This window comes from Antedon bifida, chromosome 2 (assembly GCF_963402885.1).
Source record: "Antedon bifida chromosome 2, ecAntBifi1.1, whole genome shotgun sequence".
NCBI lineage: Eukaryota > Metazoa > Echinodermata > Crinoidea > Comatulida > Antedonidae > Antedon > Antedon bifida.
Genome location: NC_136227.1, coordinates 30,707,856 through 30,728,476, shown reverse-complemented (window position 1 = coordinate 30,728,476; position 20,621 = coordinate 30,707,856). Strand labels below are relative to the sequence as shown.

At 31.6% G+C, this 20,621-nt stretch overlaps 4 protein-coding genes across 5 annotated transcripts in view; 3 read left to right on the top strand and 1 right to left on the bottom strand.

Moving 5' to 3' along the window:
- Positions 1-19,864, top strand: part of LOC144834541 (transcriptional adapter 2-alpha-like) — a 51,612-nt gene extending 31,748 nt beyond the window's left edge. The window contains exons 1-14 of one of the 2 annotated variants that reach the window (XM_078689383.1): positions 11,287-11,366; positions 11,780-11,959; positions 12,192-12,251; positions 12,476-12,567; positions 12,952-13,049; positions 13,173-13,220; positions 13,487-13,572; positions 13,894-14,030; positions 14,457-14,500; positions 15,020-15,130; positions 15,726-15,797; positions 16,099-16,234; positions 17,075-17,189; positions 18,120-19,864. In XM_078689383.1, coding sequence (XP_078545509.1) covers positions 11,846-11,959; positions 12,192-12,251; positions 12,476-12,567; positions 12,952-13,049; positions 13,173-13,220; positions 13,487-13,572; positions 13,894-14,030; positions 14,457-14,500; positions 15,020-15,130; positions 15,726-15,797; positions 16,099-16,234; positions 17,075-17,189; positions 18,120-18,353 — 1,347 coding nt within the window. In that variant the 5' untranslated portion in view covers positions 11,287-11,366; positions 11,780-11,845 and the 3' untranslated portion in view covers positions 18,354-19,864. Of the gene's footprint in view, positions 1-11,286; positions 11,367-11,779; positions 11,960-12,191; positions 12,252-12,475; positions 12,568-12,951; positions 13,050-13,172; positions 13,221-13,486; positions 13,573-13,893; positions 14,031-14,456; positions 14,501-15,019; positions 15,131-15,725; positions 15,798-16,098; positions 16,235-17,074; positions 17,190-18,119 lie in introns of those variants that run through there. The other variant, XM_078689384.1, reaches the window with a different exon arrangement.
- Positions 83-2,297, top strand: LOC144836204 (uncharacterized). The gene is made up of 4 exons (XM_078691447.1): positions 83-344; positions 769-1,070; positions 1,434-1,574; positions 1,933-2,297. Exons 1-4 carry the CDS (start codon positions 132-134, stop codon positions 2,024-2,026), a joined length of 750 nt encoding a protein of 249 aa, XP_078547573.1. The 5' UTR covers positions 83-131; the 3' UTR covers positions 2,027-2,297.
- Positions 5,609-7,474, top strand: LOC144834547 (uncharacterized). Its single transcript, XM_078689398.1, has 2 exons — positions 5,609-5,739; positions 6,244-7,474. Exon 2 carries the CDS (start codon positions 6,244-6,246, stop codon positions 6,688-6,690), a length of 447 nt encoding a protein of 148 aa, XP_078545524.1. The 5' UTR covers positions 5,609-5,739; the 3' UTR covers positions 6,691-7,474.
- On the bottom strand, positions 7,588-11,167 carry LOC144834546 (uncharacterized). The gene is made up of 7 exons (XM_078689397.1): positions 10,990-11,167; positions 10,290-10,573; positions 9,784-9,867; positions 9,449-9,547; positions 9,143-9,226; positions 8,743-8,828; positions 7,588-8,429 (listed from the first exon to the last, which is right to left on the bottom strand). The coding sequence occupies exons 1-7, from the start codon at positions 11,163-11,165 to the stop codon at positions 8,361-8,363; spliced, it is 882 nt and encodes a 293-aa protein (XP_078545523.1). The 5' UTR covers positions 11,166-11,167; the 3' UTR covers positions 7,588-8,360.
- Positions 19,865-20,621: the final 757 nt, after the last annotated feature.

Here is a 20,621-nt window from a genome sequence, read left to right as displayed (position 1 = left end):
GTTATCCGATTGAATATTTAGTGGAACAGTCGAGCGCGAAATTTTAACTGACAAACACGCCCGATACCGATTTAACAAAAAGAGTCGGCGAAAACAAATATTGAAAACAACTATTTTTATCGCAGAAAAAGATGGACTATTACAACGCAGGAAATATTGATTTAGTTTCTTTCAAACAAGGACAACAAGATCTTCTCAATATGTCAGAACGTTCAGACGACGGTGCTGCAATTTTACCTGCATCTGGCCAAAGAAAACCGTCTTCAAAACGAGAACCCCTCAGACGAATGAACTCGGGCGGTAGGCTTAGAAACGTTAAGAAGGCGTGGGGCGATCTTAAATCGGTGAGACAATATTCATTACTACTAGGGCTAGGCCTAGGCCCTTTGCTAGCCTATTAGGATTGCCTAAAAGGGAAAACCTGCCGATGGTAGGTCTAACAAGGCAAAAGATGAATATAATAATATTAAATCATGATGATGGATGTCAGTATAGTAGGCCTAATATTCAATATTATTTATTAATTAATGTCAGACATTGTCAACACTAATTTGCAAGGCATTACAATTTTGGAAATTTACAGTAGCCTAGAAATCTAGACTAGGCCTAGCTTTAAAAGGAAAAAAAACAATTTAAAAAATTGTACTAGCCTAGGCCTAAATTACAATTTACTTTTAAATAAAGGATAACAAATTATTTAAAAAAAACATACATGTCTTAATATAAATGTTCTCTTATCAATTAATGAATGTTCTATTTTTTATTTAGAAAATTAAAATTCCTGGAAAAGGAACGAAGCACTCAAAATGGAATGTTCCTCAACACACCAAAACACCTGAATGTCCCCCACAAGTAGTCAGAACGCCAAGGTCGATGACAAAGCAAAGATTGTTGGACATAGCATACAGTCCGGACTTCTTCAGGACTCCGGAGCATTGTAGAATCTATCGTAGCTCAAAAACACCAGGAACCGAACAGAGCGAATTCCTGCGGAGATCAGTTCGTATTGCAAACCGAACCCCAACACCATCTTCTGTTAAGTCACGGAGAAGAAGCGTGAAACCGAGAAGGTACTAAGAATAACATATGACAGAACTTTGGGATGCCCCCTAAATATTTTCATAATGCATATATTTTACAAGGATGAAATTTGGAAACTTCTGGTTAAATTTTTGGGAGATTGTTATGCTAGCGTAAGAATTCCACCTTTAGGAGTAATAAGTTGTTAATAATAATAATAAGTATTTCTAGAGCGCACTTCGCCACCAAATAAACAATCAAAACATTCTCAACTATTTTATTTACTTTTTTTTTGACGCAGTTTTTCATTCATATTGTTTGTACTTGTTGTAAAGAATATAAAACAAAAGAAAATAATAGTAATACATAAACAATCACTTCACACCATCTTGATGCTTTATTGTTTTATTCAGAATTGAAGCCACGAAAGATTTGAACCAGGAAGTGAATGATGTAGTTCGAATGACACGCACCATGACAACCATGTCGTCTGCTGTTGATTGCTATAAAGGAATGGCACAGGGATTACGTGATTCCATCGAGAAAAATGAAAAGTAATTTACAAACATTTGTCTTTAATACAATAATTGGCTAAACATACTGGTATTTAATATTTAAAGTTAGTGTAATGCACATGTTAATTGTATGACCCCCTATACGACCCCCGGGAGAGGTGCGTCTTTTACAAATATTTATTGACACATGTGCATCAACCTACTGTAGTTGGTACGTCGCATCAATGAATAATGGTGTATCAATGTCCATCACTTTACCACCCACCATATCATGAACAACATGGTCACAATGCATCAAAATGGGTGCGTCATGGTCACCTATAGGTTTTACGTAAGGGGACAAGTGCAACTATACCATGACTATACTAAGTATGTTATACATTATTTACATTTTTAGCTCATCTGTTCAAGATACAAATGCTGATGGAACAGACAAAAAGGAGGCCAAAGGAAGAAAGAAGAAGCAAAACACTCCACCAAAGGCCAAATAAATCATTAGAATACCTGTCTAGTGTATTACAGATGCCACTAACATTATCTAGAAAGAACAAGAAACTCACATTTTCACGCAAGTAGGCTAAAATCTAACGAAGGGGTGGGGGAGGAATTGTGTACTTATTTAAACAATAATTCTGACTGACTGAGAATCTTCTAATCTAAAAAAATGATTTGATTCTGTTTTGATATTTTATTTATTTTCAAAATCTTGAGAAAAAAAAACTTTTTGCAAGAAGGCTCAAACAATGTTTTCTCATTTATTTATTTATTATAATTTAATAATAAATAAATAATTCTCCCAAAAATTTACAGATTTTTAAATCAATTTTTATTCAATTTAAATATTTTAAAAATTGTTTATATTTTATTTTAACAAATTTATTAGAAATAATATACATCGAAAACAATTTACTACATGTATAGGTTTTAAAAATTTAATTTTTTTTCTATAGAGATTTTTATTTTGTCTTTCAAATGAGCTCAGAGGGTTCATTGAAACAATGGATACTTTAACACATAGTGTTAATGCCTTCCGAATGCCTGTTTTAAAAAGAGCATGTTTTGTATTTTTAAAACTAATACATTTATATATACTGTAAAAACAGTAATAACTAAATATGTATTTTATTTTTATTATTTTTAAAAGAGCATGTTTTGTATTTTTTAAAACTAATACATTTATATGTACTGTAAAAACAGTAATAACAAAATATGTATTTTATTTTTATTACCGGAAAAATATATGTAGCTACTAATAGTATCATAAATAACACATTTCAATAATATCCTACATAGCTTCTCAACTAGTTTCCCTATTAAACTTTATGGTTCAATAACAATGTTACATTACATACAAACAAAATATGCAAAAGCTAAATGATGGAATATTACTTTTTCTATTTTTGAAAAAGATACTATGATTGAAATATGTGTAGTGAGGTCTTTAGAACCAGTGTTTTTTTCTTGCCAAAAAATATTTAAGCCTCCTAAATTGTGTTGCTTTAAAAAGATATATAATAATAATAATTGCAACTCAAACATGTATAATACACTGCTTGTGTATATTGAACTCATTTTGAGAGCTTTTTGTATAATTCATCTATTGTCAAACTAACATGCATGTATGTGATCTAATCATTTGGTCATATGAATAATAATATAATACAATTTAAACATATTTGATTCCGCTAAAAGAAAAAAAAGAGGAATAAAAATTTATTTTTCTAACTCAACTAAAAATACTGGTATGTTTGTTTGCCATTGACTTAAAATTTAGTAAAAAGCATATTAAATGTTCTTGAATTGTAGTTGGATTATGTTGAAAGGAACTAAAGTTTTTGTGTTTAGGTTTTCAATTAGGAAATCCTGGAAAGTTGGTGTCCGGATAAAAGTCCTTGAATTTCAATTTTCAAAAATGTATATGATATATGCATGAACAAAGCTTTATTTCATTTTCTGATTTAGGAAATCCTAGAATGTGTCCGGGGGAGAATAGTTCTGGAATTTCAATTGCTTAAAGCTCTGTCTACACTATCAAACTTTGTGACAAAAAAAATGTGATGTGCCCAAATATGGTATGCTATGACATCACCATGTCCATATATGGGAACATCACATTTTTTTGTCGCATAAAGTTTGATAGTGTAGACAGAGCTTTAGTGAATACTCAAGGGTTTAAGCTCTGTTTACACTATCAAACTTAATGTGACTAAAAAATGTGATGTGCCCATTATATGGACACGATGACATCATATCACTACCATATTTGGGCACATCACACACTTCTTTTGTCAAACTAGTTTGATAATGTAGACAGAGCCTTAGAATGTTGCATGCAGTATCAGGAAAAAGTCCTGAAGTTTGAATGAACTTTGTTTGTCTCATTAGGTTGTTAATTGAAGAAATCTTGGGAATTTAAGTAAAATAACCTCTATAATTTGGTTCAGTGTGTATGAACCTATTATATATTATATTTATAATATATTAATAATATTATGTTAGTACCTTCTATATAATTCAGGGTATGCTTAATAATTATCAATTTGTTAATTTATAATGTTATCATAATTAATAAACGCTGGATAATGTAAGTTGTATATTACATTACTGTACTAGTGAGTATACTGTGGTGCAAAATTGTACAGATTGGCGATTCCATTCTCATTCATACTGAGCAGGGTCTCTCTCCTTTTACTGTGTGTGATGCTGTCATGCAATTCCTTATGGTATGATTTTAATTACATTAGTATATGACATAATACCATTCTCGTACATAGTTAACTGTATGAGATGAAAAGAGAGAAAACAACAAACGAAACATTTTAATTACAGTCATCAATACTGTAGTATTATTTTCTATTGTAAAATACTTTTTGCATGTTTTATGTATTGCAATATATCATTTTTTATTAAATTTTTAACTGCAAGTTTTCAATTGTGTGTTTTTTGTTAGAAAATCTTTTTCATGGCTCACTGTATTTCTCCTGGAATAACTATGTACAGCAATAATTACTTAGTAAAATGGAAAATAAATATTATAGAATAGAAATTAAAAAAAATATATATTTATTATTATTTTATTTAGTTGAGATGGGTGTCAACTAAATAAAATTAAAAAAACTAAGACCTAAGATATCTTAGTTTTCTAGATGTAGAAAACTAAGATATCTTAGGTCTTAGTTTTCTAGATCTTAGTTTTCTAGACACCCAGTTGAAATATGGAAATTCATTAAAAATATCTTTCTATTTTACAACAAATGTAAAATATTATACATTATATTATTATATTTCAGTGCCATGAGCAATGAATGTTGGAATGGCGCTATATAAATCGAACGATTGATTGATTGATTGATATTTATGTTTGCTTGAATTATGGAGGAAATGCACTTAATATTTATTGTGACTTTATTATTTATAAAATTTATCTGCTGGTGGATTTTCATAAAGAGTTGACCGACTTTCATGTCTCGTTTTATATTAGTGAAATATTAACTCTGAACAAAGAAAAACTATTTAAAATTGAAAAAAAGTAAGATATATAAATGAAAGATATATTCACCCCTGAAAAAATAATTTGTTTAAATGTTTGTTGTTGAATATGCCATTTTAATGTCACATAATAGTTTTTCATTTTGACCAAAAAGTTGACCCAAAAAAATAATTTACCTGAAAAAACTGTAATTGAAAGAAAAAAATATTCAAATTGGCTGCCAGCCAATGGGGTGTTGATTTAATGTAACTGTTTATTTTGTCATTTTATAAGTGAAAAAATTATTTCTCTGGGTTTTTTTTGTATGGAAGTGATTAACTTTTTAAACTACAAAATAGCTAAGCCTGTTAAAGTCTGATTTAATTAATCCTTATTTTGGGGGGGAAATACACCTTTAAGACTAGAATTAGAAGCAAACATATGTAGTATGTAAAAATATTAAAGGTACAGTAATTCACTTTAAAATTTCCAATTATCTATTAATAACAAGATGGAAAGTTTACCCTTGATATACTTGTATTGTATCGCAGGTTATATTTACACAATTTGATATACATCACAATACAATTATGAGCTCTATTGTTATTATAATATTTGATAAAGGAAGTAAATACGTCATGCATGACAGTCTCACATAATATAATAACCAGTACTGTACGCGGTCTGCTAAGCTGAGAATATTTTGAAAGGAAATTGTATCAATCTTCAACAAGGGTAAGTTTATACATTATTGAATTCTTTCCTACTACAGTAGTAAAAAGCTCATAGGACCAGCCCAAGGATGTTTCATTTCATTTTGGTAGAAAATATCTCACTGATCCTAAATCAAAGCTACATACGCCATACGGATTTTTTTTATGCAAATGAGTGTACGGTTTTGCCATCCATAGAACCCAATAATCCTGGTTAGGCTGCTACAAATAATATAATCCTATACCATAACAAAACAATGACAATTTAAAGACATTTTAGTAAATTACTAATATTTTTATTATACAGTAGGCCTACCTTAATGTTTTTTGCAAGCCCAAAATATTTTAAAAGAATTGTAAAGCTGGATTTATAAAACAGCCATCTAAAATAAGGGAAATGTGCATCTATACATCAAATCCCCTCCCCCAAAATCCCTCTTTCAGTAGGCCTAAGCTATGGTATTGGTAAATATCTTTATTATACTTCAACCACAACTAATACTGCGCATATTGCTTTATTCTACAGATGTCGAGCCAAGATGAAATACCAGGAAAATGCAAGGACCACCCAGAAACCACATTAGAAATATTCTGCGTAACTTGCAACAAAAGTACATGTAAGGAATGTACAAATTTTGAAAGTTGCACAGCAGAACATGAAACGAAACCAATACTAGTCGCTATAGCGGAGTTTAACAAAAAGGCGAATGAAGTTCTGATGTCCGCAGAGGAGGTAAAACAGCAATTAGAAGCTACATATCAGGCGTTAATGAAGGACAAGGAAGAATTTGACGCACATGTACAGTTATGCAAGGCGGCGATTGAAAGACGTACACAAGAAATTATTGAAAAAGTGAAAGAAGAAAGCCAAGAAATGTTGATGAATCTTGATAACGTATCCAGACAATCAAATGAGATTGAATCGCAGCAAATAATTGCAAAGTCTAAAGATATCAGATTCAGAAATAATTAAAAACTGAAGCAACAAAATCTTGATTTGAATGCAAATTTCTCAACAACCGCACCTCATGGGGGCGGACAGATGAAAAGCAAGAGGTAAAAAGAAAACATGATCTTGATATTTGTAATATAAACTGCACAGGTTGGCGCTCAATGAGTCCTTTAGAGCACAAAGTGTCGAAAACTGTGCATTATTATATGATATAACATTCAGAACAATCAGCTTAGCTAGCTTTAAGTGCATATTCTTAATTTAATTAATAAAGTTAATAATTAATAAATATTCATTATTATATCATTTTAATGGTATTTTGATTAAGTATTGTATCGATGTAAATATTTAAAAATAAACATTTTTCCAGATACCTTATTACTTAATTACCGGTTCCAATTATTTTTCATTAATTACTTTATGTTTTGCTGTTCTTAGTACTTTAGCTTTTATATAAAAGACCAAAATGTAATTATCAAATATTGCCATAAATGTAGCCCCATGGTTTTGATAATATGGGTACAGACAACACTCACAAAAATAACCTTTTACAAACTTTTAACCAGATGAAATTAAGATCTCCAACATAATGAAAGTATACTATTACATATGGTAATTAGAAATGTATGATTTCATTTTGGCCTTTTTGCATATTAACTGTTACTATAGTATTGTTCTACAGTGTATTTTCTATAATCTTAGCAAACATGATATTGTTATGAAATGACGTTCAGAGTTAGGAACGAATGAGGTTCCACCTCACGATGAAATGGTTTGTAGTGCATAATAAATGCTTTGTATATAATCCAGTGTCTTTGTTTTAATTTTTGTATTATTGTTATAATTATTATTATTATTATATCTGGTTTACCAAAATACTGTACTGATGTTTAAAAACCAGTTAACACACATAAAATCTTTACTTTATTAAAAGTGTAAATTATTTATTACAATAACAAATAGTACAGAACAACAAATTAAGCTTAAATTTGTAATAATACTATACTATATCATCAACACAATGGCTAGTATGTATTATATTACAATATGTATTCAATACTTTGATTGGCCATCCACAGCCTTGGTAGGTGTGTATGGTATAATGGTATTTGAATATGTACACAATTTGTACATATTTTAGGGCTGAGCACCTAGAATGCAAACAGTCAATAAATAAGGTCATAGATACTACTGATGTAACTGAATATTGGCACAGTCAACTCTGCCAATGGCATGGTAACAGACATGGTCAACCGTGTCGTAGTTCACCGTGTCGTAGTTCACTGTGTCTAGAATTAAAGTGCACAGTTATTCAGCCCTAGAAAACAAGGAATTAGACAAACACTATTCCGATATAAAGCAATTAATTACATACATGGTTTACAGAAAGATTTAAATACTTCTATTTGCCAAAAAATAATTAATTTTACTTTTTTTTCCGCAGATTTTTTGGTCCCTAACCATAAAAAACCAATGGAAAATTTAATTTTGTTTTTACATAAACAGTTTGTTTATCTACCAATGGACAATTTAATTTGTTTTTACATAAACAGTTTCTTTGTTTATCAGTATCTCTTGAATTGGAACCATTTATTCCTAGGAAAATTGGAAGAATTTATCCCTAGAATCCATTCATTCACTTTGCCAGCCTGTATGCTTTCACAAAAACACTTCTAGTTCAAAATAAACATTCAGTCAGCCATGGAGTCTTCTGATGATAGATGTTGTCGTTTCAAAGGAGGTTCTTCACCAGTGTTTTCCTGTCCAGAAAAAAAAAATTCCATACTTTATAAAGCTGTTTACACTATCGACTACTTTGACAAAAAAGTGTGATGTGCCCAAATATGGTAATGATATGACATCAACATGTCCATACATGGGCACACCATCACATCACATAAAGTTTGATAGTGTATACAGAGCTTAAAATACATAGTGTATACAGAGCTTTAAACCCTATTCTATTGTTTAATGAGAACTGAGAAAAATTATTTTAAGTGTGTGACCCCAGATTTGTTGAGGCCTCTCTTGCAATTATTGAATAGGATTAAATTTAACATTCGTTTTACCCACCTCGGCTGGTCTGATTGTTGGCTGACTTGGTGGTTCTTTTTTATCTTCTTTTACAAGACTTTGTTCTTTTATTTGGCTCTCTGGTCCTGAAAAATATATACATTTTGTTTTTTAATTAAGCTATGTCTCTAATTAATAACTATCAATTTAGGAAATATGTAAAGTATCATTTAAATAAAATAGTCATGAAAACAACTTTGGTTAAGCACAATAGCTATGAAGTGCTTAATTGAAAACTGATGCTCAATTCATCAAACTTTTTTCTTTTGTAATAGACTTTGTCATCTAATATGTAAAATGTTGCCATATTTGCTTAGGTTAGTTGTAAACTTAACAGTTGATGATTTTTTAAGTTGTAAGAAAGTTTCATAAATCTGACCGCTGTAGTTTAGTAACTTACTAAGGATTGGTGGTTGACTGTTAGAATCGGAGATAGCTGATTGGTTGGTGGTATCATCTTCAAAAGCACTTCTGCTATCATTATCTGTGGTAGCACGAAATATTATAATATCAATCTATTATTTATTTATTTCAACTTTATTTAAAGAGGCCAGCTGATATTAATCAATTTAAACTCTTTACAAAATAAAATGTAAAAATATAATAAAAATACAATATAAAAAATACATTACATTAAACAATCAAATTTAATTAAATCTACAATCGCCACAACCCCTTAGCTCCCTTTCACACTACTACCACTTACCTTCGCTCTGAAAGCCAGTGATACTGCTGTTATCATCACGATCAGAGTAGTCATGTGAATCCATCGTTGACTCATCAAGACTAACATTTGATGGGGAAGCTAAACAACAAAAAATAAATAATATTTAAAGATTTACATTTTACAGACAGAAAAAAATTACAGGATAACATTAATTCATTTTGTGCCTTTTACATTCTCTGTTGATTGTTCAGCGCTTATAGGTGCCCTGCATTTTGCGCTATATAAATTGAACATTACAGTATTATAGTTACTCATAGGGAGTGACTTGTCGCCAGCACTCCCCACTTTTCACTAGACTGTAGATGAAGACTTACCCGTTCTATCTTCATCTATTAAAGCAGTAACATCCCTGTGGCGTAGTGGTTCATGTCTATTGAGGTTCGTTGACATGGAAGATTCTAAATTTAAAAATATATACAGAAGTTAGAACTGCACTGATTAAGATAAAAGCCCACCACCCTAAAGCTTTGCCTACACTATCAAACTAGTTTGACAACAAAAAGTGTGATGTGCCCAAATATGGTAGTGATATGATCAAATATGGTAGTGATATGACATCATGTCCATATATGGGCACATCAAATTGTTTTGTCACATAAAGTTTGATAGTGTAGAAAGAGTTTTAGGATAAAAGCTATACTGTACACCTTGTATGGGCCTACAATACAGAATATATGAAGAAATGCTTTTTTTGGTTTTTTTTTTCCTCTTTGAGAATATTTATTAGAAAATAAACTAAATGGAAAAGGATGACAAAAAAGAGCAAAGCTTTTATATAGTTTGGCCAACTTAAAAAATATGCAAGATATTATTTATATACCATCTTTTTTATGTATATTTTCTGATGTTTTGTGTTGACTTGTATTCTCTGAACTTCCTGGCAGACTGTTGGTGTTCTCATTACTATCAATACCACTTGTCTCTCCTTGCACAGTGTCATTACTGCTAGATGCCTGACTTCCATTTTCTGCTTTGTCTCCTCTTTCTTTGTTATCTGTAGTTTTTTTCTTTTCTTCTTCATCCTTATCATCTTTCGTCTCTTGTACTGGAATCCATTTATAGACCTTTAAAGTTGTGTCTCGAACTGTAACCCACTTCTTTTCCCTATAAAAATGAAATGGTATCAATGTATTGGTACTGTAAAGTATATCTATTCATGGAATTATAAAGTACACATGCTTTGGATCTGTCGCTTTGACTGGTCACATTGTTGTTTTGCATCAACACTGGTTTTCTGTATTCTGAACCAACATAAATTAAATACTCAAATAATAAATATTTTTTTAATTAATAAATTCAATCCAAGATACTAAGTATAAAGGTATAATAGTTATTTTAGATAGGCTGAAGAACGCTAACGAACAATAGCTGTACAAAAAACAAGTTAGGGACTAAACGACCTGGCATTTCAACTAGTTCTCTCAGCTCAGGAGAATGCATCGTTTTTTGCTTCTTCTTTGTTTGTTAGGCCTAGAGTAGTAGGCTAGCTTAGGCCTAAGCTACATTAAATTCAAACTAACCATTTTCTAACTTTATCTATCGCTTGCATAACACGTTTGATTTCATCTTTGGCACGACTCCGAGTTTCAGCTCGTACAGAACGAGAAGATGTTAACATTTTGATGTTTAAAAAGACGCCGGTGGTGTTGACACGAACAAAGTAAACTTTAGATTTCTGTATGCTGACCTCTGACATTAAAATAATAAATTTCTATTCGCACTACGGCCGGGTATAAAATAACAGGGAATTGTATTGTCATTATACACACAGCCGCCGTACGTATAACCTATGGCCTACTATATGCTAATTTTCGTAAAATAAAATGGTTTTCTCTCGCGACACATGTTAAAATCTTGCTAGGCCTAGCCTAGCTCTATTATTAATAGAGTAATTGAGGTTTGTTTGCTATGTGATGTACATTTACTGTTAATTTTACTTAGGCCTAGGCATATGATTGATATGAAATTTATTTAGGCTAGGCCTAGGCTTACCTAGATTATAAAATAATTGTCCTCTATCTAGCCGAGTCTATCGCTACTTATACTACTAGGCCTACTAGGCCTAGTTAGTAGAGTATCTAGGCCAAGCCGGCCCACCACCCACGTCCTGTATAATTCTTTTCTTCATTTTCCTTCTTCAGGCTCAGCAATACAATTAATAATATAAAATTAAATCATGCTTATATAGGCCTATATATAATATATTTTATAGTGTAGGCTAGGCCTAGCTAGTACTAGTAGTAGCCTAGTTAAATAAATGTTAAAATTTGTATCGATTTTGTTTTGTTTTTAATTTGTCGAATACTACAGATTAATAAATGTATTGGAATTGGAGTCTTCCTAAGCAAATTGGTCAGTGGCTATTTTCCTGACATTATGTCGCTTCAAGAAAGAGATAGCAAGCCCTGCCCTGGGTGCTCGTCATGCCTCATCGAGCCCTACATCCGCTGTATAACATGCCCACCTCCAAGTGTCTGCATCTGTTTACAGGTCAGTTTTCAACGGGAATGCAATCATTAAAAATGTATTTTTTTAAATCTTATGACAATTCATAATTAATACAATACTCCTCAATTATTGAAATAGCTTTTTGGAAAAAAAAAACAATTTTAAAAGCTGTCTACGTGAGTGGCTCTTGCGGTTGCTATAAATGTGTTCACCATCTAGACTGTAATTTATCCTGAAAGTGTGAACTAAACTATTGTGTGATTTTTTTTATTAGTGTTTTTCTCATGCTTGGGAAGATGGGAAACATCAGAGCGATCATGATTATGAAATTATTGTAAGTATATTCTTTTAAAATCCTTGATATATGACATAATTCATTTCCAATTTTTGTTACCTTTACCTTTTTAAAAATGTTTATATATATAAAATGTATTCTCTCGTAAGTTGATTAGTGATATTTGAGTTCTTTACTTTGTACTGAATGCAGTTTAGTATATCTAATATTATCTTGTATTTTGACTACTGTATTAAATGTATTTTTATATCATATATATTTAGGCTAATCAGTTTTCAATCTTGGATCCGAGCTGGACAGCTAAAGAAGAACTCAAATTCCTGGAAGCTATTGGTGACTGTGGCCTTGGTAACTGGTAAGAGGAACTACCATGATATAATCTTTATTCCTTTCTTGTTTTTATTACAAATACACTAGTCTTTTTTGAGCATATGTTACCTCTATGGCTGATAAGACTAGTGGCTAATAAAGCAGCCTCCCCCATAAATATTTAAAGAGACAAATATATACACAAGATGCTCTACATAAACAAAGTCTTATAACAAGTCTTTGGGAGTGGAGTTGTTGTGTCATGAGAAAAAAAATCATGGCATCTGACAGGATTTGAACTCGGGACCCTGGGATTGTTAGCCGAGCATCTAAACCACCAACTTTTCTTTACCATAAAATAATCCTTATTCTTTCCTTGTTTTTATTACAAATATTACTAGTCTTTTTTTAAAACCTTTGTTACCTCTAGGCAAGATGTAGCAGTGCAAGTTCAAACAAAAACGAAGTTAGAATGTGAACGGCATTACCATCGTGTCTTTATCAACAACCCAAGAGGACTTTTTCCAAGTAAATGAATTACCTGTTATTATAATTATAATATATCTTAAATAACTTAACCCTAACACCCTAATGATAGTTGAAATATTTGCATTAGTATTTTTAAAGATCTTGTACTTTCTACTTTTATAGCTTTGCCTCAAACGACTGTGGTACGAACCTATCCAATAGTTTGCCGTGGTAAGTAGCGTACCATTACAAGGTACAGAACAGTTCACAAAACCAAACAAATTTTAAATTTTTGGAATGCAAAAACAAAAAATTTCAATTAAATTTCACATAATGTACAATGCTTTACTAGTAAAGTAATGTTTGTGGTATACCATGTTTTTCCAAAAACAAAATGATAAAGTAAAGTTTAGAATGTCTTGACGTTTTCAGTTTCTAAAATATATAAGAAATTTGTGATTAACATAATATTTATGTTATGTAAACCATTCTTCTAGTGAGTGAAGACCCACCCAGGCCTTTAAAAGAAGCACAAAGAGCTGATATGGCTGGATACACACCTGCCAGAGGGGACTTCAATGCTGTGAGTACATTATCTGTTTCTTACTGCAGATATGTGCTTTATGGAAAGTAAAAAGTAAAAGTAAAAAAGTGTAGTGGAGCTGTAGCTTGGTGGTTAACATGCTTGCCTTCCAATCTCAAGATCCAGGGTTCAATCCTGATCCTGACCTAGTGCAGGGTTGTGTAACTCATGAGCCTCAGATGAGAAAAATGAGTTTATAAGCATTATCAATTATAAATAGTTTATCCATCCTGTAATTGGTGAATTACTCGCTGTTGAATGTGTATGAAATATACAAAATAAAAATAACAGTGGAATAATAGTTAGCAATTTTTGTTTAAGGAATTTGACAACTATGCTGAACATGATGTTCTAGATATCTACTTCCAAGGAGAAGAAGAGGAACTACTGGAGGAGTTGAAAATGGCTGCTGTTGACATTTATAGTGAAAGGCTGCAGGAGCGACAGAGAAGAAAACGGTAGGAATAACAAGCAGATGTATGCCTAGTTTTATTTTATTTAAAGAGGTGACCCTAAACAGCATATGATGACAATCAAGAGGCCCTGTATAAACATATAAAACAAACACATATGAAAAAAACAAAGAACTATACAAAAATATACTACTATACAAAACTGTACAATACACTGTATAATACGTAGTGATTTTTCAAATACTTTTTTAGAACAGACTTAAAGTAATTTATTGACACCACCTTTCTCAGTTTGGAGGGTAGCATATTTAGATGATAATGTAGAATAATTTTCACCCATTTATCAGACTCACTCTTTGAAAAGAACTCTGTCCTGTTCAAAGAACAACAAAAATTAAAGACACTAATAAATCAGTATAAATCAGTCTTTAGTATAAATTATAAAAATCATTTATGCTTTGTGTTTTTCAGAATGATTAGAAATTATGGTTTAATTAATATTTCAAAAATACAAAGTAAGTATGATAATGTAACTAGTACAATTATTTTTAACCCAAGGCTACTACTAAATTAATATTTAGGGACAACCTAGAACCTACAACCTAAACATATTGTGTAGTTGGTCATCATCTGGAATTAATTGAGGATGAACAATGAACCTTCAATGAGAATGCATGTTACAATATACATTCAATTGCACAATGAATTAATATAACATAACAAGTTCTAGGTCGTTGTAAAGCAAAACTTCCTATGAATAATATGGACAAAATAAGATATACCTGAAACTCTGTGTTTTTCGTGAAATATTTGTTTTCTTTTTTAAATTGTATCAGTTGTGTCTCTTTGTATTTTGTATAGTTCTTGAATCATGTACTGTAAATGATAACTTGTGTAAATAGTTTTATAGTAAGTAACGGCCTTGTGAAAAACACCAATCTAGTGATTCAAGTGTTGCATCTGTTTTTAAATAAAGTTGTTATTATTATTATATGGCATCATAGACGATTTGATTTAATGTTATTCATTTTTAGTGACTGAACTTGGTTATGACAAAATTACAAAGGAGTTGAATAGATGTCTGAATCCATTCATTAAGCTACAGACGCCACTTGCACATGATAAGTTATTAGAAGGAATGATTTGTGAGTTCACTATTTTTTGTTTCAAAATATATATTACTTATGAATCAAATACCCAATTTAATCTATATTTAATAAAAATTAAATGGAAAAACTTAGTTTAATTTAACTTATGTCATATCAAAGGGTAGTCAAAACCTTTTAGGTAATAGGAACTTGTTTCTAGTTGTCTGCCCTCCTCCTGTATGTCGTTTATATATATTTATATATTTTGTCACTTTGTGTATTTTGGAGGAAATAAATATATTAGGCCTATTATTATAAATGCTCTTGTCTGTTTTTTGTTACTAAGCCATTGTCAGTGTTTTGCTCACAGCCTGTAAAGACAAGGCCAGCTAGCTTGTACGTCTCTCTAGCCTGGCCTTGTCTTTACAGGCTGTGAGCAAAACACTGACAATGGCTTAGTAACAAGCCGGACCTAGACCAGAGAGAGGGCTAGGGAAGGAAGCTAAACCAAAATCTTGCTAGGCCTACAGTTATGTTATGCGTCATATTCAAGGACATTATCATCCAGTTTGTATTATAGATAGAAGATGCTTGAGCTTATGGGTGCAAATGTAGATTTATGTTTTTATTAATTATTTTATTTTTGTTGCAGATGAAAATGATCTAAAGAAAGAAGTTAAAAGGTTGCAAGAATTTCGAAGGAATGGAATTGTATCTTTTAAAGGTATCTTTTACTATCCATAGTACCCATATATTCCTTTGAGGCAAGTGGACATAATTGTGCACTTATATGGATTTTATTAACTTGTATATACTGTATGATGTATTATGTATATACAGTATAAGCATATATTAATTACTTTTAACACTGTAATATATAAATGAGAAAGAAAAAAGAAAAATATGTAAGTGTACACATATAATATTTATATATATTTATTTATAATAGAGTATCATAATAAAATTGGGAAGAACCCACACAAGACAAAAAGAAACTTGTATATATGATCTTTACACTATTTCAGGTGCTAGAATATTTGACCAATTGAAACGTCGACGAGAACGATCCAAACAGCAACGAACCAATCAGCTAAGCCAAGTACTTAGTAGTCTAGAAGATCCAGGAGCTTGCTGTCAAATGTTACAACGCTTTGCTCTCATGTATGTATACAACATGTATTCCAGTTATTAAGTTTTTCCGCCATATATTTATATTTAGCAAGATACACATATCATGACATCCTATTTATATTGCCATGACCTTAACCTATCAAATACATATGTTTAGCACCAAAGTAGCTATTTATAGTGAAATGTCTTAACGGAAGTGCCTAAAGTATATTCAAACAAATTTATTGATCAATGGCAAATATTTAAATGTTAATTTATGGAGTGACTCATTGAGGCATAACATGAACCAAAAAAATGGATGTGCAGTATACACATAACATATAACATTCACATATTTGTGACAGAACCCAGGACAGCTGATGATGCTGTGAATCACCAAATAACTCTGTTATATTTAGATTTTTGTTTTGTTTTTTGGATAGTGTGAATTATATCATAACATTATGTTTCCCAAGATATCAAAGCATTTTCTTATTAAGAACATATGTAATACATTTATTAATTTTACATTTATTATATTATTATGACCTGAATGAATCATTTAATATGTATTTCCTTTCAAAATAATGTTTCCTCACATTTTTTGATTTCTTAAATTTATAACATTATAGATATATATAGATATGCTGAGGATATTAGTCCAAGAGTACTAACATTAGCCAGTCCTGTGATTTTAGATTTTTTTTTCAGACTTTAAAGGATTTAGGTCATATAGTGTATTACAAAATATAAACATATCTAACATTGATAATAACACAACAATTATTTTTTGACAGCAAAATTGTTATATATATTATAGGAAAGATGCCAACAATTTACATTAAATGAGTGAGAAAATAGTCTGTATGTTTTATATGACTTCTTTTTCAGTGAAGCTGGTCATACGGAACTACCTCCTATTATTCCATCAATGAGGCGAACAGCGCCACCACTTAATCTTCAAGAATTTCCAGGCTTTGAGAAATTGAATGACAAAGAAAGAGAGGTAAGATTGATGTCTTTGTACAGAGCTCAATATGAGTTTCAGCTCAGTCAAAGCTGACACATAAATGCAATATAGTTTAAGATGACTTTTTATATTATATTGACTAGCATATAGGTCACACAAATGAGATTGAGAATTTTCATGATCAAATTGTACATTGTCTTTGTATAAATTCATTTAGGAAATACAAAATGAATCATTATTTTTTAAATATTATATTTTTTTTAATGACTAGCCTGTACTACGTTTCAGTACTGGATTGGCATTTATCAATCATTTTGCTTAAGTCCAAGATAGTTAAGAACAAAACTGAGGTTTTAATATCAAACCAGTCCTTTTTATCTTATGAATAAACTTAATCTAATATTGAAGGAAAAAGAAACCGCCCATAAAACACTTCCTTATTTTGAAAGTTAACTTGAGCAAAATCAAGATTATTTTTTAACTAAACATTTTTGGATAAATGTAACACATAGCATCATGAGTGGAACCGTAATTACGTAGCCATAACATCGGCAAGGATTCGAGGCTCACTCGCTCCATGGTTCTGGTGGTAGAACGAGTCTTCTCGGATAAGGACTATAAACCGTAGGTCCAGTGTACACATATAGCTCATGTGCACTTTAAAGAACCTAGTACATCTTTCGAGACGAGTAGGAGGTTACCCCGGTGTACTAGTCCACACAAACACAGCCACTGTCACACATAGCCACTGTGCAATTGGGACTGGACCGTTTTTAGAGGTGTTTACCACTTGTTGGTCCCGATCCTTCACTAACAGTGTTAGTGAGAAGTTGAATAAATAAAAAATAAAATAAAATAAATAAAAATGAGGTACTTTATATCTGCATGTATCATTTGGCATGGAATTTGAAATAATGGGCTTAAGGTGTGTCCGCATGGTGCATTCATTTTTGGTATGTTTTTCAGATGTGTGCATCTGTAAGAATAATACCAGAAGCCTACATTGAGTATAAACGCATCTTCCAGGCGGAATACAACAAGTTAGGGTGTTTAAAGCTCAAACACGCCCGCAATCTTATACGCATTGACGTCAACAAGACTCGGAAGCTGTTTGATTTCCTCGTCAAGGAATGTGTTATTAGTACAGGTGATCAAGAAGATGCACAGAGCATCTCATCTGGTTTGCCTTCTCCCAGCTGAAAATAGGAGAAAAAAAATGTGATGTGCCCATATATGGACATGATGATGTCATATCACTACCATATTTGGGCATATCACTACCATATTTGGGCATATCACACTTTTTTAGTCAACTAGTTTTATAGTGTAGACAGAGCTTAATTGTAGTGTTGATAAGTAGGTAGTGTAGCTTATCTAAGAACACTCTACAATACAGCAGAAATGGGTAATTTCTACAGGAAGGTAGAGGGAATGGGGAATATGCATGGTAACCCTCACATTCGCAATTGTTCCAGTGGTACTGAACAGATATAGAACCTTCCTAAAGCTCTGTCTTAATATCAATGGTGGAACAAACAGTCAAATCATGTAAAAACGGTGTCAGAGATCATAACCCAGTGTAAAGTTGGTTTCCGTATGATCGCTGCGTCTCCGAGGCAATTAGCAGTTCTCCGCTTTTCATTGCAAACAAATCAGAAAAGTTGAACAGGATTCAACTTTGATTTGTCTGTGTCCAATCGTAAGCAATGATGTATGATTGTACAGAATATTGTCTGTGTAATCATTCATTGCAAGCTACATGGCCAATGTAAGGAAAACCTCAAAGCATTTTCATGTGAACACTACCAACTATCGCTGACGCGTATCGGCGACTGTACCAGATGCTGTGGAACGATTATATGGAAACCAGAATAAACTAAAGCTATGTCTACACTATCACACTAGTTTGATGTGCCCAAATATGGTAGTGATATGACATCATCATGTCCAAATATGGGCACATTTTTTTGTCGCATCAAGTTTGATAGTGTAGACAGAGCTTAAAAATAACTATTGCCACAGGGGTATGAAAGAACATATACAACAACCAGTTATATAAGATACCCAACAGGCCTAATACACTAATTCTAAACAAATTAGTTAAATACAGAAGCCTGATATGTTGTTTACATTACTAATAGATTTCTATGATTTGTAGAAACATAACCTGGTGTTCCTAGATAAACATACTCTTGAACTACTTGGCAAATCTGTACCATGTTTTGTAAAAACATGTTTATATGCTAAAGGTGTTGGCACCATGTCAAACTACTAAATCATGCATAACATTATTTATAAATTAGATTTGTTTCAATTGTGTGCAATTTGAACAGTATGGGGAAAATGGCAAAAGGCTTCCTACTTTCTAGGAGTTTTATCAGATAATCTATACTCTAGTAACATGACCACAGTGCTGATTTTGCCATTTTTCCCCTAACTGAACATGAACTAAGTATCTCTGTTATGTAGAAGAATATTAATATGAAATATTAGTTGAAAATGTTTTTCTACCTGATATAAAATGAAAATACAGTAATAATAAATGATAAATTTAAACATTCATTTTACCGCTTTTTACCATTTTGTAAAATAAGGACATTTTACAGTAGTTTAATTTATTTGGAGATGACGTGAGCTAGATGTATTTAATAGATGTTGAATGAGCCATTAGAGTATTCTATAAAATTAAATAAAAGATATTGTATATAGTATTTCACAGACTAAATTGTGAATTTGACAGTAGGTCTGTGATTCACATCCTGCCATGGCAATGCGAAGGGCAAAGGGTCACGCCGATACGATTTATATGATATAAAATGTTATCAAGTCCATTTATTTTTAAATCAATAAAAAAACAGTACACACATTTTTAATTAAATACAAAAAAATGTTTTAAAGTAACGGTTGTGTCGTTTTAAATCAGTAAAACTCGTTACACACCTTTGACGTCATTTGCTTCCTTTGGCTCAACACCTTCGAGACTTGAGCTCAGACTGTCTTCACTATCAAACTAGTTTGACAAAAAAAGTGTGATGTGCCCAAATATGGTAGTTTACGTCATCATGTCCATATATGGGCACATCACCTGTTTTAGTCGTATAATGTTTGATAGTGCCGAAAGATTGCCTCAGTTCTAGAATTCCTTTCAAAGGGCAACTTGATGAATCGCAAACTCATTAAGGCATGGTTCGGTCGAACAATCCTACAAAAATAACAAATGTCTGGTATAATTTCATTTAGTTTTAAAAAGAAGTAAATTATTACCGAATGTCTTTAGTAGATGGTTGTTGCAGAAGATGTAGAAGCAGTCATCAAGTCCGGAATAAACCACTATTTGACGAGGGTTTTACTGTACAATTTGCATACAACAAACATATCCAAATCATAGTAGTCAACTTGATGAAATAAATAAAACATACCCTGATAATAGTATGGTACCGGAAAGATTTTAACATCTCAATGAGACAC

Bases quoted from the DNA above. Each gene is read 5' to 3' on its own strand.
- LOC144836204 (XM_078691447.1), top strand. From the start codon at position 132: ATGGACTATTACAACGCAGGAAATATTGATTTAGTTTCTTTCAAACAA. The intron at 1,071-1,433 runs GTACTAAGAATA...TGTTTTATTCAG, and splicing joins AGAAGCGTGAAACCGAGAAG to AATTGAAGCCACGAAAGATT. The intron at 1,575-1,932 runs GTAATTTACAAA...TTACATTTTTAG, and splicing joins TCCATCGAGAAAAATGAAAA to CTCATCTGTTCAAGATACAA.
- LOC144834547 (XM_078689398.1), top strand. From the start codon at position 6,244: ATGTCGAGCCAAGATGAAATACCAGGAAAATGCAAGGACCACCCAGAA.
- LOC144834546 (XM_078689397.1), bottom strand. From the start codon at position 11,165: ATGTCAGAGGTCAGCATACAGAAATCTAAAGTTTACTTTGTTCGTGTC. The intron at 10,574-10,989 runs GTTAGTTTGAAT...TCATTTTTATAG, and splicing joins ATAGATAAAGTTAGAAAATG to GGAAAAGAAGTGGGTTACAG. The intron at 9,868-10,289 runs GTATATAAATAA...TTTTAAATTTAG, and splicing joins AAATATACATAAAAAAGATG to AATCTTCCATGTCAACGAAC.